The sequence below is a fragment of the Acipenser ruthenus genome, unplaced genomic scaffold, assembly GCF_902713425.1.
Source record: "Acipenser ruthenus unplaced genomic scaffold, fAciRut3.2 maternal haplotype, whole genome shotgun sequence".
In the NCBI taxonomy this organism is placed as follows: Eukaryota; Metazoa; Chordata; class Actinopteri; order Acipenseriformes; family Acipenseridae; genus Acipenser; species Acipenser ruthenus.
Window position 1 is genome coordinate 7,946 of NW_026708558.1, and position 15,225 is coordinate 23,170.

At 44.9% G+C, this 15,225-nt stretch overlaps 2 protein-coding genes across 2 annotated transcripts; both read right to left on the reverse strand.

Annotated features, from left to right (window-relative positions):
* Positions 1-685: 685 nt before the first annotated feature.
* LOC117395162 (exopolyphosphatase PRUNE1) lies at positions 686-10,335 on the reverse strand. The gene is made up of 8 exons (XM_033994020.3): positions 10,041-10,335; positions 6,269-6,373; positions 4,884-5,089; positions 4,309-4,493; positions 3,261-3,419; positions 3,061-3,155; positions 2,191-2,349; positions 686-1,609 (listed from the first exon to the last, which is right to left on the reverse strand). Exons 1-8 carry the CDS (start codon positions 10,107-10,109, stop codon positions 1,139-1,141), a joined length of 1,449 nt encoding a protein of 482 aa, XP_033849911.3. The 5' UTR covers positions 10,110-10,335; the 3' UTR covers positions 686-1,138.
* A 986-nt stretch (positions 10,336-11,321) lies between these two features.
* On the reverse strand, positions 11,322-14,286 carry LOC131734344 (neurofilament heavy polypeptide-like). The gene is made up of 3 exons (XM_059021324.1): positions 12,535-14,286; positions 12,057-12,126; positions 11,322-11,476 (listed from the first exon to the last, which is right to left on the reverse strand). The coding sequence occupies exons 1-3, from the start codon at positions 14,284-14,286 to the stop codon at positions 11,322-11,324; spliced, it is 1,977 nt and encodes a 658-aa protein (XP_058877307.1).
* Between the last annotated feature and the right edge of the window lie 939 nt (positions 14,287-15,225).

Genomic DNA, 15,225 nt, shown 5'->3' on the forward strand with positions numbered 1-15,225 from the left:
TTTTCTTTGAAAAAAAAAAAATCACAACAAACTATATTTATGTAATTTGATGTCATTACATTTAGACTTAACTTTCGCGGTTTAACAAAATTAATAAGTTATCATGACAGCACAGTTCAATTAAAACAGGCAAAGATACCAGTTAAAAAAAAAAAAAAAAAAGGGATCTTATTATAAAACCTAGCAATTCTTCGGTAATATTGCAAAAATAAATCAATCATTTCAAGCTGTACCGTTCGACTCTCCTGTAGAGTAGTTTGTCACAGTTCTTAATCCGCTGTCCCTCACAGTACCTCCGGGTGCTTCACAACGCTTGCCTGTGCTTGATTACACTTTGCTATGCTTCCACTCTGGTGAACTTTTAGAATGGTGTCGGCTGCAGCACACGGTTCGGTCCACGACTGCCTCAAAGTTCATACGGCTTTACAGAGCACACCTTTACCCAGGCAGGTGTGCGACCTCGTCTCCCTGTGTCTCGAACCTCGCCATTCCCCAGATTCCATGCCTTTTTTTTTTTTTTTTTTTTCAGACCCCCTTTCTCAAAGCGGGCCAAAGCGTGATTGGCGGATGTAGGTCACAACACTGACCAATCAAGAGACAGAGTGGGCGTGAACGTGGAAGAGGCACCCGGGGTGAGCTGGTTTCTCCGTGCTTTAATAATTCTCAGATTGTTTATTTTTATTTATTATTATTATTATTATTATTAAGTAACTGTAAACTCCAAAGAACTGTCCGGATTGTCAAAGCTAAGTGACAGCGTCCATTCTTTCGGTTTTTAAACAAATGTACGCGACCTTAGCCGCAAGGCATGCTGGGATAGAACCGCCAGAATCTGACCTTGACCGCATGCCATGCTGGGAAAGAATGACCACAATCTGACCTTGACCGCAAGCCATGCTGGGAAAGAATGACCACAATCTGACATTGGCCGCAAGGCATGCTGGGAAGAAGAAAAAAAAAAAAAACGCCCCAACAGCCGTCGAAAAACTGGCATTGCATAGGAAGTCCTTTCACTCGACTCGGGGAGACGATCAAAGGGGGGGGATCGGGGGGGGAAGACGGGAGACTCTGGATTGGCGGTCATGGAAACGAGGTATTAAACTACAAGATCTTTGGAGGGGGTCGGGTCTGTAACCCTCTACTGTCCGCTAGGCAAATCCCGCTCTCCCCAATTCTCCTCCTCTTTCGCCATGCGGCTGAATTTCTCCAAGATGGCATCGGCGGTCAGTCTGGGGAGGCCGTTGTCCAGCGGGCAGCCTTCAACCAGGCTGTTCATGGGGGTGGGAGGCAGCTGGGAGTCCTCCTCCATCCCAGAATCCTCTGCTGCTTGACGTCTGCGCCTGGAAGCCGAGTACCTGTGGTGACGAGCCTCCTCTTCGGGAGGCGGGGTGCGGCAGGAGGAATCGAACTGGTCCTCCAGCTCCTCCCCGCCTGTCCCAGCATGCACCGCTCTCTCCCGCTCTCTCAGGAACTCCTTGATGATGGGCAGGACCTTTTTCCGGGAGGCCAGGGTGTTGCCCTGGTGATAGGCTTTGATGTGTGGGTAGGGGCTGGTGATTGTGGAGAGGTTCAAGTGAGGATTCTGGGAGTTTTCAAGAGCTTGACACAGCTGTGGATTCAGAAAGAAGCCGAGAATAAGGCATGGAAACTGAGAACTATCTTCAGCACAGAGCGGGACCAGGTATCGTTGTAACAGGGATGGAAATATGACTCCCATTGCACAGCTGTCTGATCCATTCCTGGTTTTTACCATGAGTTTAATAAAACACACCTGCGCTCGTTACCCATACCCTGCGCCACATGTTAAAACCTGGAATGGGTGACACTGCTGTGCAATAGGAGTCTTATTTCCATCCCTGTTGATCTCTGTATTATATTGTATTGGTCTCTGCATAGCAGTTTGCTCCATTCCTGGTTTTCCGATGAGTTTAATAAGACCTGTGCTCGTCACCTAAACACTGTGGCTAAGCAAGCAGGTATTAAAACCTGGAATGGGTGAAACTGCTCTGCAATGGGAGTCTTATTTCCATCCTTGGTTTTGAAATGAAAAGGTTTGCTGTGAGTTTTTTTCGTGACACAGGGGACCTCCTGGTTACAAGCCCTTTTCTTTAAGCACTCGACCGCACAGCCTCCTTGGTCCTCTGCATGTAATAACGGAAGCGCGAGACAGCCCCCCAGCTCAAGGCTCACCTGCTCTCTCAGTCGGGTGCTGTAGCTGTACACGGCGATCTGTCGGTAGGGCTGGTTGCCGTCGCTGAAGGAGATCGTCATGGCGACCAGCGCCGCGTGGCGATGCTTGTGACAGAACTCGCACAGCTCCTGCTGCAGACCGGACCGCTGGAGAAACGCCTGGAAAAAAAAAAAACACAGGGAGAGACTCGTCACTGCCCGACCCGGTCCGATCAAAACCACGGCCGTCAGCAATCATTCCACGAGAACGGACAGACAGCCAGCCCGAGCTGACTCGGGTTATACCGCATTCCCTCTGAACCCAGTAGATCGTTTTCAGGTTGGCTTGAGTGGAGCATGGAAACTGTGCACAGCTCTGGCCAAAAGTTTTGCATCATCACCCTACAGAATGATCTAATTTTACTTCATAAAGTCGAACGAAACCTGCCGAACAATGTTACACACGGCTTTGTATCGTTTCCTTAACGAAAAACGGACAAAAATATGTGACATTTCGAAATCTAACATGAAATACTGTACTGCTATTATGGCTTCCTTCCGGGAGATGTTTTTTTTTTTTGCGATATCATGTTTCTAGTTTCTTTGAGCACACGCTTTTAAATAAAAGATCTAAATTATGTTCATATAGTCTTTTTTATTAATTAAATGGCTCAATCCCAAAATTCTAGGTGACGCTAAACTTTTGGCCTTCGCTGTGTTACAAAGTTTTTAATGCCATTTTGCAGTCTGCTACAGCATGCAGTCAGATGCAAAACTTTTGCTCATAGCTGCGCACACACACACACACACACACACAGGGACTGAACGGGATATGTGACAAAGCTCATCCTGGCTCCCCCTTGTGGGGATCTCCATGCATTGCAGCCTCACCTCCAGTCTCATGTAGACCCCGCTGATGGCCACTGTGACATCATCTCCTCCCACAGCCTTCATGTCCTTCTGCAACATCTGCTCTGTGCTCAGCCCTGAAACAAGGACAGCGACGGGGAAAATAAACGTGAGTCTGTGTGTGGTTGATTACGTATGGGTTTGTGTGTGTGTGTATGTGTGTGTGTGAGTGCACGTGGTACCTGCCACGTTGAACTTGGCTCTCTGCAGGGACTCGAACAGCGTGGCCCTCTGGGGCAGGTTTGTGAACTTGGATTCCAGCAAGGCCACCAGCTCCCTGTCCTTGGGAGTCACCTTCCCTGCTTCTGGGGCCATGTTCACACAGTCCAGAACAATTGTACCTGCGGCCAAAAACACACAGCGCACGAGTTTCTAACCCTGCTCAAACTCCTGGCTCCTGATCATTTCAATATTAATAATAATAATAATAATAATAATAATAATAATAATAATAATACTAGACTTCATTGAGGGGAGCTCTAAACCCCAGGACTGGGTGCAGCAGCAGCAGCAGGGCTAGTGTGAGTTTCTAACCCTGCTCAAACTCCTGGCTCCTGATCATTTCAATATTAATAATAATAATAATAATAATAATAATAATAATAATAATAATAATAATAATAATAATAATAATAGACTTCATTGAGGGGAGCTCTGAACCCAGGACTGGGTGCAGCAGCAGCAGCAGCAGGGCTAGTGTGAGTTTCTAACCCTGCTCAAACTCCTGGCTCATGATCATTTCAATAATAATAATAATAATAATAATAGACTTCACTGATGGGAGTTCTGAACCCCAGGACTGGGTGCAGCAGCAGCAGGGCTAGTGACAGCTTCATGCCTGGTCACTTACATCTTACATTGAACATTATTAATTATTATTAATTATTATTTAGTCATTTAGCAGATGCTTTTATCCAAAGCGACTTACAGAGACTAGGAGGGTGCATCATCAACAACTGCTGCTGCTGCTGCTGCAGAGTCACTTCCAATAGGAGCTTGTTTGTTTTACGTCTCATCCGAAGGACGGAGCACAAGGAGGTGAAGTGACTTGCTCAGGGTCACACACACACACAGACACACACACGCACACACACGCACACACACACACACACACACACACACACACACACACAGGGAGTCAGTGGCTGAGCCGGGATTTGAACCTCCTGGTATTTGGCCGCTGGAGCGCCGCTCCTCGGCAGGCACGGAGGCTGCAGGGATTGTGTTTACCGTACAGCAGAGCCGCGACTTGCTTGTCCAGGACATGCGGCGCGCTCCGGGCGATTCTCTCCGCGATCAGGGTGGCACAGGAGCCCACGGGCTCGGAGGTGACCGCACAGCCAGCAGAGGGCGCTCTCTCCAGGGGCCGGTGATCTACTACCTCCACTACCGCCCCCTCCAGGACAGAGTCAGCCCTGCAGAGACACACACACACAGAGCGCGGTCAGGAAAGTCAAACCATTATTATGATTATTATTATTATTATTATTATTAATTTCTTAGCAGACGCCCTTATCCGAGGCGACTTACAATTGTTACAAGATATCACATTATTTTTACATACAATTACCCATTTATACAGTTGGGTTTTTTACTGGAGCAATCTAGGTAAAGTACCTTGCTCAAGGGTACAGCAGCAGTGTCTCCCCCACCTGGGATTGAACCCACGACCCTCCGGTCAAGAGTCCAGAGCCCTAACCACTACTCCACACCGCTGCCCCACAATGTAATAGGAGCCTCATTGCCATCCCTGATCCATCGATCTGTCTAAACATCCCCGTCTCATTCCCATCCTGTCCACCCACCCTGGCAGGACGTTGTGATCCACCAGCGTGAGGAGGAGCTTGCCGGCCCTGTGCAGGGCGTGCAGATCCACCTCATCCCGCAGCACCAGGCTCTCCTCCGCAATGCCGTTCTCCCGCAGGAAGTACGTGCCTTCGGTCCGCAGGGGGAGCTCCGAGCGCGGGATATTCAGCACCGGGATCAGCGTCTTGGGAGTCTTTGCAGAAGTCTAGGAGAAGAAAAGAAAAACAGAAAAAGACAAAAAAGGAGTGTGCGAAACCACAGATTGAGTTTGAATGCATTATTATTATTATTATTATTATTTATTTCTTAGTAGACGCCCTTATCCAGGGCGACATGCATGCTTGTAACCAGAAGGTCACCGGTTCAAATCACACCTCTCTACCCCTGACTGACTCCCTGTGTGTGATCCTGAGCAAGTCACTTCACCTCCTTGTGCTCCGTCCTGCGGATGAGATGTTAAATCAACGTCCTATTGGAAGTGACTCTGCATGTAACGCGCAGTTCACAGCCTGCCTCTGTAAAGCGCTTTGTGATGGTGGTCCGCTATGAAAGGCGCTATATATAAAAATAACAACACTGCAGTACTATTGCACCAGGGGCTGGCATTAACCACACTGTCCATGCCCAGCAATGTGCGCTAACTAGCCAGTGTATTACCCACACACATTCCTCACCCTAAGGTTACATCTCACAATGAACCACCTCTCTCCCCGCTCCCCTCCCGTCTCACTGCTCCACTCAGGGCTAACTCAAAGCTGTCATTGTCTTGTGTTATTTGCCTTGAGGTTGACGTCCTGAATTTTAAATCGACATTCGTGAAGACTTGTGTATTTGAGCTGTTATTCCAGGCAATCCTTCACTAAGTCACATCAAAGGCTGTACCCATTGCCTTGCGGTGTGTAGTTCCCCTGTGAAAACTCCCTTTTCTAAATATACATATTCTTTAGCACTTAAAAATTAGGAACCTGGCAGCCAGTTCAGTTTGCTTCCTTCCTGGTTAATGATTGAACACACACCGCAGAGAGCTGCGCGATTTCTTTAAAACGTCTTCAACGAAAAACAGACACCAGCTGCATCAAAGATCGGAAATATATTTCTGCTTTACCAGACCTCTCTGTGCTTTACAATGCTTCCCTATGCTTTACCAGACCTCTCTGTGCTTTACAATGCTTCCCTATGCTTTACCAGACCTCTCTGTGCTTTACAATGCTTCCCTATGCTTCACCAGACCTCTCTGTGCTTTACAATGCTTCCCTATGCTTTACCAGACCTCTCTGTGCTTTACAATGCTTCCCTATGCTTTACCAGACCTCTCTGTGCTTTACAATGCTTTTTTGGCACACTTAGGAAGGTTAGAGTTTGCGTTAGAGTCTGCAGTACTCACCTTGGCTAGAAAGTATGCAAAGGTTATTGCAGAGATCATGGAGTCGAGATCACAGGCTTCGTTGCCAAGGACAACGTGAACCGCAGAGCCCTCCTCTTCACTGCGCTGGTAAACAGGAAGCAAAAGACAAGAAAGAAATAAAAACACATTTCAATTCTGATCCGCTGCTTAAAATCCCTTTCAGAAATCGATTCCTAACGCATCGAAATTGGATCAAAATCGCATCTCAGCGGCGTTCTGTTAAAATGAGCTTCTCACAACAGCGGCGACACGTGACTTCAGTCGAAGCCGCTGTCTGTCTGCTTGTTAGTCCATTAAACTGGGCTTCAAACGAAAAGGAGCAGTTGAACGACTATTAAGTCTCTACAACCCCCATTCCGATTCCTTCGAAGGAACTGGAATTGAGAATGGATTTTAAAAAAGGAATTGGAATTGAAAAACAGGACTTGACCTCCACCCTGGAAAGCAGCGCAGCATAAGGACTTTAATTCCGCTGTTTGTAATTGGATGGGGAGGTTTCAACTGTCCAGATTTGTCTTTGAAATGAAGGGAGAGTGTGAGAGAGAGAGAGAGAGAGAGAGAGAGAGAGAGAGAGAGAGAGAGAGAGAGAGAGAGAGAGAGAGAGAGACTCCGTTAGGGGCTATCTGCTCCCATTACAAGTACCTTTATATGTGTCTGTTTTATTTAAATTTTTTTTTTTTATCTTTTCATCTAGATTGATTTTCTGTAATGATTTGGTATGCTGTTTTAAAAAATATATATTATTATTGATTTTGTAATTGCTTTGGCAATACTTCTGCTGAAGTCATGCCATTGAGAGAGAGAGAGAGATAGATAGAGAGAGAGAGAGAGAGAGAGAGACAGAGAGAGAGAGAGGGAGGGAGGGGGGATTCTGTTTAATAGAGGGAGGGAGGGGGATTCTGTTTAATATAGAGGGGGGAAGGGGGTACTGTTTGATATAGAGGGGAAGGGAGGGATTCTGTTTACTGTATTAATATAGAGGGAGGAGGGATACTGTTAGTATTAAAAAAAAAAAGATCTTTGTCTGTATATTTGAGTCGGTTATGCCATATATGTGCTTTGGCAACACAATTATTTTTATTGTCATGCCAATAAAGCCAATTTGAATTGAATTGAATTGAATTGAGAGACAGAGAGAGACAGACAGAGAGAGAAGGATAATGCAGTCACGAAAAGATGGAAATTCATCTTGACAGAGGTTGGGGGGTTATTGTCTCCTGATGAAGCTAACGAGATCCAACACAAAAACGTTGTTTCAGAATCAGGTCACATTGGTTTACATTGCCGAAAGGGAAACACACTGAATAACAAGAAAAAAAATAAATAAATAAATAATATATATATATATATATATATATATATATATATATATATATATATATAAATAAAAATCACACATTAGATATACTGAGCTGGATTTCTTTATCTTCCTGCATGCTGTAGCAGACTGCAAAACGATATATTCAAAATACAGATCTATCAAATACAGCTCGGGGCATCACCTGGAAATTTAGGATTGCGAGCCATAACAAAATAAAATGACAAAAAACAACACAAACATAATCTAAATCAAAAGAAACTACAAAATGATATCGCTTTCAAAGTCTACTAGAAGGACGCCACAATAGCAGGACGGCATTTCATGTTCTCAACGAGTGAAGGCACAGGGACAGACAGAAACGGTCGTTCTTTGGAGATGGGGCGACCCTAATCTATGCACTACCTTTTAAGTTGTCCAAATCAAATCAGGCAGCTCGCTGGTGACCAATGCAAGGACCCGAGCACTGGAGTGAGATGTTGAGAAAGACGAGTGTGAGAAAGCTGTCTGGGAGCTCTGGATAGGCTGAAGCCGTCTCAGTTCAGTGGCGGGTCTACCAGCACACCAGGAATAGCAATGATCAAGACGAGAGGTGGCAATCACACAAGTACAGTAACAGAAAAGCAGTAGAAGACAAGGAGGCTTGATGGCTCAGTGGTTAAAGAAAAGGGGCTTGATACCAGGAGGTTCAAATCCCGGCTCAGCCACTGACTCCCTGTTTGTGTGTGTGTGTGTGTGTGTGTGTGTGTGCGACCCTGAGCAAGTCACTTCACCTCCTTGTGCTCCGTCCTTCAGATGAGACACAAAACAAACAAGCTCCTATTGGAAGTGACTCTGCAGCAGCAGCAGTTGTTGATGAAGCATAGCTCACCCCCCCTAGTCTCTTTGGATAAAAGCATCTGCTAAATGGCTCGTTAATAATTATAATGAAGTGGACAACTGGAAAGATTGATGGAAAATGTCTTTACTAGCCACGATCAATTCTGCTGCCGGCTCCAATCTAGCAGGGAGAAGAAAACACAAAAAACAGATAAACAGTACAATGAATCACACCCTGAACTGCAAACCACTGACCCTGGCAAACACAGCGACTGCTCACAGTGCCAGATGGCTGTGGAAACTGAATGCATTATCTCAGTGCAAACACACCACTAGGGTCCATCAGGACTGGTTTGCATTAGTCCGTCTCAGTGCTTTTAAAACCACTTAATGGAGACGATAATACACACTTCTCCATCGCGGAGCACCGTCATGCGCTCCCCCATTGACTGTCATTAAAATGTAGGGTTTGCAAACACATCACTCAGCGTTGCCTGTGTGTATTGAGGCATTGATAAGAGAGTTGTTGTTTTTTTAACACCTGGAACGGGTGACGCAATTAGCTATGGCAACGAGACTCCCGTTGATCCGTTGCTGGTTTTACCTGGAGTTTAATAAAGACGCATTGTAGTTTTTTTTTTGGTGCGGTTATGTTTAATTAATTTGCATTTTTAGAAGCCGTTATTAATACAAAATCCTACAACGCACAAGACGCTCACCGCACAACACTCCGCAGATAACTACTCAAAATCTCCAATTTTTTTTTTTTTTTTAGTTTTTATTTTGCAGATTTCGATTGCTTCCAGTTATGACTCAGCAGTCTGTTGGCAAAGAACACAACCCAAACATAACAGAAGGGTTCTGGGAACGATTGGAAGTTTCAGAAGCCCGAGTTCTAATGCGTGGTGACATCACTGTGTGGGAGGAGTTTGCGTCTCGTGAGATTTACGGGAAATAATCGCTCTTGCCCACTCCAATACAAAAATAAATATAGGGTTATCTCATCTACGTATCAGTCATGCTATACGGTTTCCAATTCATGTTAATGTTAAAATTGACCCAATGTTTATAGCAACACCAGGATGTTAATAAGACTCTCGTTGCACAGCAGTGTGATCCATTCCCGGTTTTACTAGGATTTAAGACACACCTGTGCTTGCTACCTGTACACACTGTAGGTTAATCAAACTCGTATTAAAACCTGGAATGGGTGGACAATGCTATGCAACGGGAGCCTTATTTCCCTCCCTGTATATATAGTCGAGGCCGCCTGTCTTGCTCAATTTAAATTGCACTGTGGATGAATGACTGACTGTCACATGAAATAAAACTCATACCGACACTCAGCGAATCAAAACGAGTCACAGACATCCAACTGGAAAAAAGCTAGTAAAAATACACTTTGACAAATTATATATATAAATAAACAAACCGACACGTAAATAGTTTAATAAGTTAACTCGCAGTTTTATTCTATTACTGCCGCAACGTTGGTGATTACAAATTACAAACGCAGCTACAAACACGAGTGTGCTTAAGCAAATACAACTATTTATAGAAAATATGGATGATCGCTCGTTTGTAAAGAGGGGGGAAGAAATTCAAGATTCTTACCTTCAGCGCGGCGCTACAGCTCCGCAGAAACGTGTCCATGCTTCTTAGCAATTTAGACCTCGCTTGCATCCAGAGTCAAATTATTACAGCGAACTCTTAGTTTTTTTTGTTTTTTTTTTCAAATCACAGTGCTTCGGAGATCGTGGTGCACAGCAACACTCAGATGAACACACCGCTTGCAATATGCTGAACTGAAGTTGACCGCTTGCTCCCTACTCGTCGCCTCGGGGCTGATTCCGCCTCCGATCGGGGCTGATGGGAAATGTAGTCCTAACCAGCAGAGGCTGTGGTGTGGCGTGCCGAGCAGACAAGGGCCGATAAGTGACTCCCAAAAATGTGACATTTCTTAGTGGAGGCTGTTTCACCTTTAAGATAAATACCATAAAGGTATATTTGCGAAACTTGGCAAATGACACGATTTGTTTTGTTTTGATATGTGTATCTTGTATAACCCTAGACAAGGTGGTCCAGACAAAGGCTTGTAACCAGGAGGTCTCCGGTTCAAATCCGGGCTCACTCACTGTGTGTGACCCTGAGCAAGTAACTTCACCTCCTTGTGCTCCGTCTTTCGGGTGAGACGTAGTTGTAAGCGACTCTGCAGCTGATGCATAGTTCACACACCCTAGTCTCTGTAAGTCGCCTTGGATAAAGGAGTCTGTTAAATAAACAAATAATGATAGCTGAGACAATCACTCCACCAGGGGTCGCTAGTGACACACCGCTGCGGTAGCTATCACGTGCTTGCCTGTATACTGAAATGCGGTTTCCGTTCCTATCCTCTTTTTTTTAAAACTCAACGTGTCTTTAATCGGGTTAATTAAATTAACTCTGGACCCTTGACTGGAGGGTCATGGGTTCAATCCCTGGTGGGGGGGACACTGCTGCTGTACCCTTGAGCAAGGTACTTTACCTAGATTGCTCCAGTAAAAACCCAACTGTATAAATGGGTAATTGTGTGTAAAAATAATGTCTAAAAAGAATAATGTAACTGTATGTAAAAATAATGTGATATCTTGTAACAATTGTAAGTCGCCCTGGATAAGGCTGTCTGCTATGAAAGAAATAATAATAATAATAATAATAATAATAATAATAATAACAGCAGCAGGAGCATGTACTTGTGAATAACACTGGTATGCAGTGGTTCAGATGGTCTGGTTTGTATCTTGATGTAAGGGGGGGGGGGGGTCGACAAACCACGACCATTCTACCAAATACGACACAGAAAGCCAGTATGTTATCATTTATTTGAAGTTGAAGAATTAATATGATGTCGTTCTCTCAGACCCCTGCCCCACCCCCCAGCTGAGTCACTCTTTGTTTGCTGGACATCCAAAAGGATTGGAACCACTCCTTGATCCTCGGCGGCTTCTCCACCTGAGCCTGTTCTTCCGTTTTGTAAATTAAATGGATCTCAGTGACTGTAGATTTTGGAGCTGCGAGAAAGAGAACAGCATTGAGAGCCGCGAGCGGATAAACAGCCTTCTGCGCATTCTGATCACCGATTGACGGCGTCATTACAAGCATGTGTTTCTGCAATACACGATTCTGTGCAATTTCAACAACTTAATAATACAACACGTTTAAACAGAATGTATGGCACCTTGACAGATAATCTGTCAAGTCTCTATTGCAATCGATTCAGATTCTTCAAACATGCTTTTCTTGAATTTTAAAAAGTGGGACTAACCCTAATCCAAACCCCTAAACCTAACCCCTAGCCTTAACCCCTGAATCTGCACTAAATCTAACCCTAACTCTAACCCCAACCCCTTACCCTAACCCCTAAACCTGAACTAACCCTAACCCCAACCCCTAACCCCTTACCATAACCCCTAAACCTGAACTAACCCTAACCCTAACGCTAACCCTACGAGATAAAAACGTCTTTGACAACCTTTATTATTCCATCATGACAAGACTCAAATATTCTTGAAATATATCATTAGTTAAAAACAATGTAAATATCGACCACTATTTAAAATGTGCTTACTATAAAACAAAGTAAAAGTATACCTTTTTCAGAGCTCCGCTTTCTCTGATCGGCACCCATCCTATTATGGTACTTGAGAACGTTTCTGTCACCCTGGTTTAGTGTTGTTTTTTTTTTTTTTTTTAAAGAACAAAATTGAACATTCAGGTTATTTTATGCTTTGAATTTTAAGAATCTCTTCTTTTGAAATACAAAAAAACACCTCCCAGTCTTGTGGTGCTGAAACATATGTAGATCTGAGACCATTACTGTCCATTTAATTTAAGACATTACTGTTCAAACCTACAGGTTCTAACTTATTCTCTTATCTGGGGTTTAAGATACTGTTCTTTATTCAAAGAGTAAGTCTAGTGTTCCTTTCAAACTTGACTGAACTGCAATGTAAATACATCTAAGTCCGTTGTTGGGTGTTTTTACACTTTCAAGACAATGTGTCTTAGATCTCAAGAGGTGGCAAAACTAAACTATAAAAAGTGAAAATATAAAAACGGCAACACTTACTGAGAAGCACGACGGCTCGTGAGGGCCATTGTTGCCCCTTTCTTCTCTCCTGGACTTAGATTTCCTCCGGGGTCTCTGGACAGGCCTGCCCTCCTCTTCTGAGCTGGAAGTTGGCCTTTGTTCCTTGGATCTGGATCCCTTCCTTTTTTTGTAGCATTTCTTTCGGGAGGGTATCCGGTCATCACCAATGCTGTTGACGTGCATGACACCCTGTACGTTGACATCATCTGAATATCCATTCCGATACCGTCTCGTCTTGGAGGAAGATCGCTCATGCTTGTGGGTTCTTGAGGGTCTTTCTCTGGTGCTTCCCTCCTTGCTGGCTCTCCGCTTTCCTTCCCTAGAACGGCCTAAGGAATCAGGGACAAACGCACACGACTCGTGAGTCACCGGCTCCTTCTCTTCAGAATTGCAGTAGTAGTAGCCCTGGATTTCTGGCCTGGAAGCTGCCAGAGTTTCCTCCGTTTGATTTTTGGGAGTTCTCGATTTGGTTTCGGCACTCGTCTTTTCTTTCAGCACGCCTGTTCTCTGTCGGCCTGCTCGTGGAGGTGAAGCTCGGTCTGGAGTTTTATGTTGAGACGTCCTCCTCGACCCACCAGCTATTTTGTGAACACGAACGTATATTTCAGCAGAATACGTTTGGAGTCCTTCTGGGAGAGGATCGCGGGAACAAGTGACCTCTTTTGGACGACTCCTCCTACGCTGCTTTTCTTCCGGGACAGTGGCGGGCGGCAGCGGGTTGATTTCTGACTCCTCAACAGGATTTTTGTGCTGCAGGTTATTGTTGGGAGACGTGTGACACACCGTTGTCTTGCACATGGGCATTGAAGCGAATCCCACTCTTCGATCAGAGTCAGGATGCTTTTTTTCTCCAGCTTTTAACTCGCATCTACTTGGGGATTTTCCAGATGCTATTTCCCTCCCCTCGTCTAGCTGATCATCTTGAGATCCCTTCCTTTCTGGCATCCTACCAGCCACGATTTCCTTCCTGCGCTTTTGCATTTTATCACTCAGCTTTGTGCGTACGGCCTGGTCCGTCGACCTTTCCCTTTCCATCTCTGCCTGCGCACAATTTGTATGGGACTTTAAAGCGCAGTGTGGTAAAAGTCCACAGTCCATGAATTTTTTTTGCAACAGGTGCGCCTGAAGGTGTTCCTTTAATGAATCCAGCGACGGGTGCAAGTCTTTCGTGATCACGGACGGTTCGCTGGCTTCCTCGGAACTTGACCCCTCCTGATCGGCTGGACCCATTTCGTCAGACACGGTGACCCTGTCGTACGGATAATCACAACAGGTACAGCGGCCGTGCTTCAGGGAATGTGGAAGCTCTGGAGCCTCGTGGAAGTCGCTGCCAGGGTAGGGATGATTCAGCAGCTGGCTCAGCAGCTGTTTGATCAGGTGGAACTCCAGTTTCCCCTTCATCTCTTTTCTACAGGGAACCCTGGTCTCAACATCTGTGGTAGATGTGCTTTTGTTAACATCCCCTACATGCGCTTTGAGACCTGAGCTGGAGCACTGGGGCTGGATATCAGGATCTGTTTTCTGAGACAGCACTGGAGGGAGAGGAGGAGCACGAGGAGGTCTGCACAGCTCCAGGGATTTGTCCACAATCGGTGGCAGATCATGCTCTTTAAAATGACCCTGTCTCAGCAGTAGATGTCGCTCCAGAGGATTTTTTACATCGCCTGCAGCAGAGTCCAGTTCAGCATCCGACTTCTCAGAACCTGTCTTTTGTGGGATGTCAATGCCCATTGCCAGTTTTGAGTTTCCTTCAATAATTTTCTTTTCCTCTTTTTCTTTCTCTGTATGATCGGTATTAGTCAAACCATCTTTTTCTTTTATTTCTTTCAAGTTGTGTGCTATTGCTGCAGGTGGTGGAAATTTCTGAATGGACTCCATCGCAAACTTTGCAAGGCCCCATCTTTTATGCATTATCTTTATCTTGATGTTATCTTGCACAGTCTTCCTATGCGTTTCGCTGATAAAATCAAGGTCACTCAACTCTACAACTATTTGATATTGTGGCTTTGGATGTAATTCACTTATAATGAGTTTTGGTGCTGGTGGAATAAATGCGTTCAGCGACTCCTGTACCATCATCGGCAGACCCCACTGATGCTGCAGCTTTTTACGCTTAACATGAAACTCCAGATTGTCTCTGACCTCTTTGGAAAGGAATGGAGTGTCAACAGCCTCGAAAATCACTGGAGCCCCAGAGGGTTTAATTTGAGGTGGCAGAGGTGGAGCTTTAGGGATCATCAAAGCCATGGACTTTTTATACATTGTAACCACTCCCCACTGGTTTTCAATTCGCTTGTGTTTCAAGTTCATCTCAATACGATCAATACGTGGCTGCTCCATGAAGAATATAGTATCTGGTCTTTTTTGCAAAAATACCACACCAGGAGGAATTATCTTTTTCAGTGGTATTTTAACTACAGGGAAACATATTTCATACGAATGTGTCACAATCTTTGGTATCATTTCCAATTTGATTGCTAAGCACTTCATAGACAGGTGTACCTCAAACCTATCAATAAATTCTGGCCCTCTGTTCTTAAATGAAAACTCTACATCCTGAGCTCTTAATTTACTGTCAATTTGTGCTGTCCCTTCAGCTGGCACAGAAAGATCAGGATTTTTGTCCAGAGCCTTTCGTTTTTCAGGAGGAGAGGAATGTGTCAGACTTTC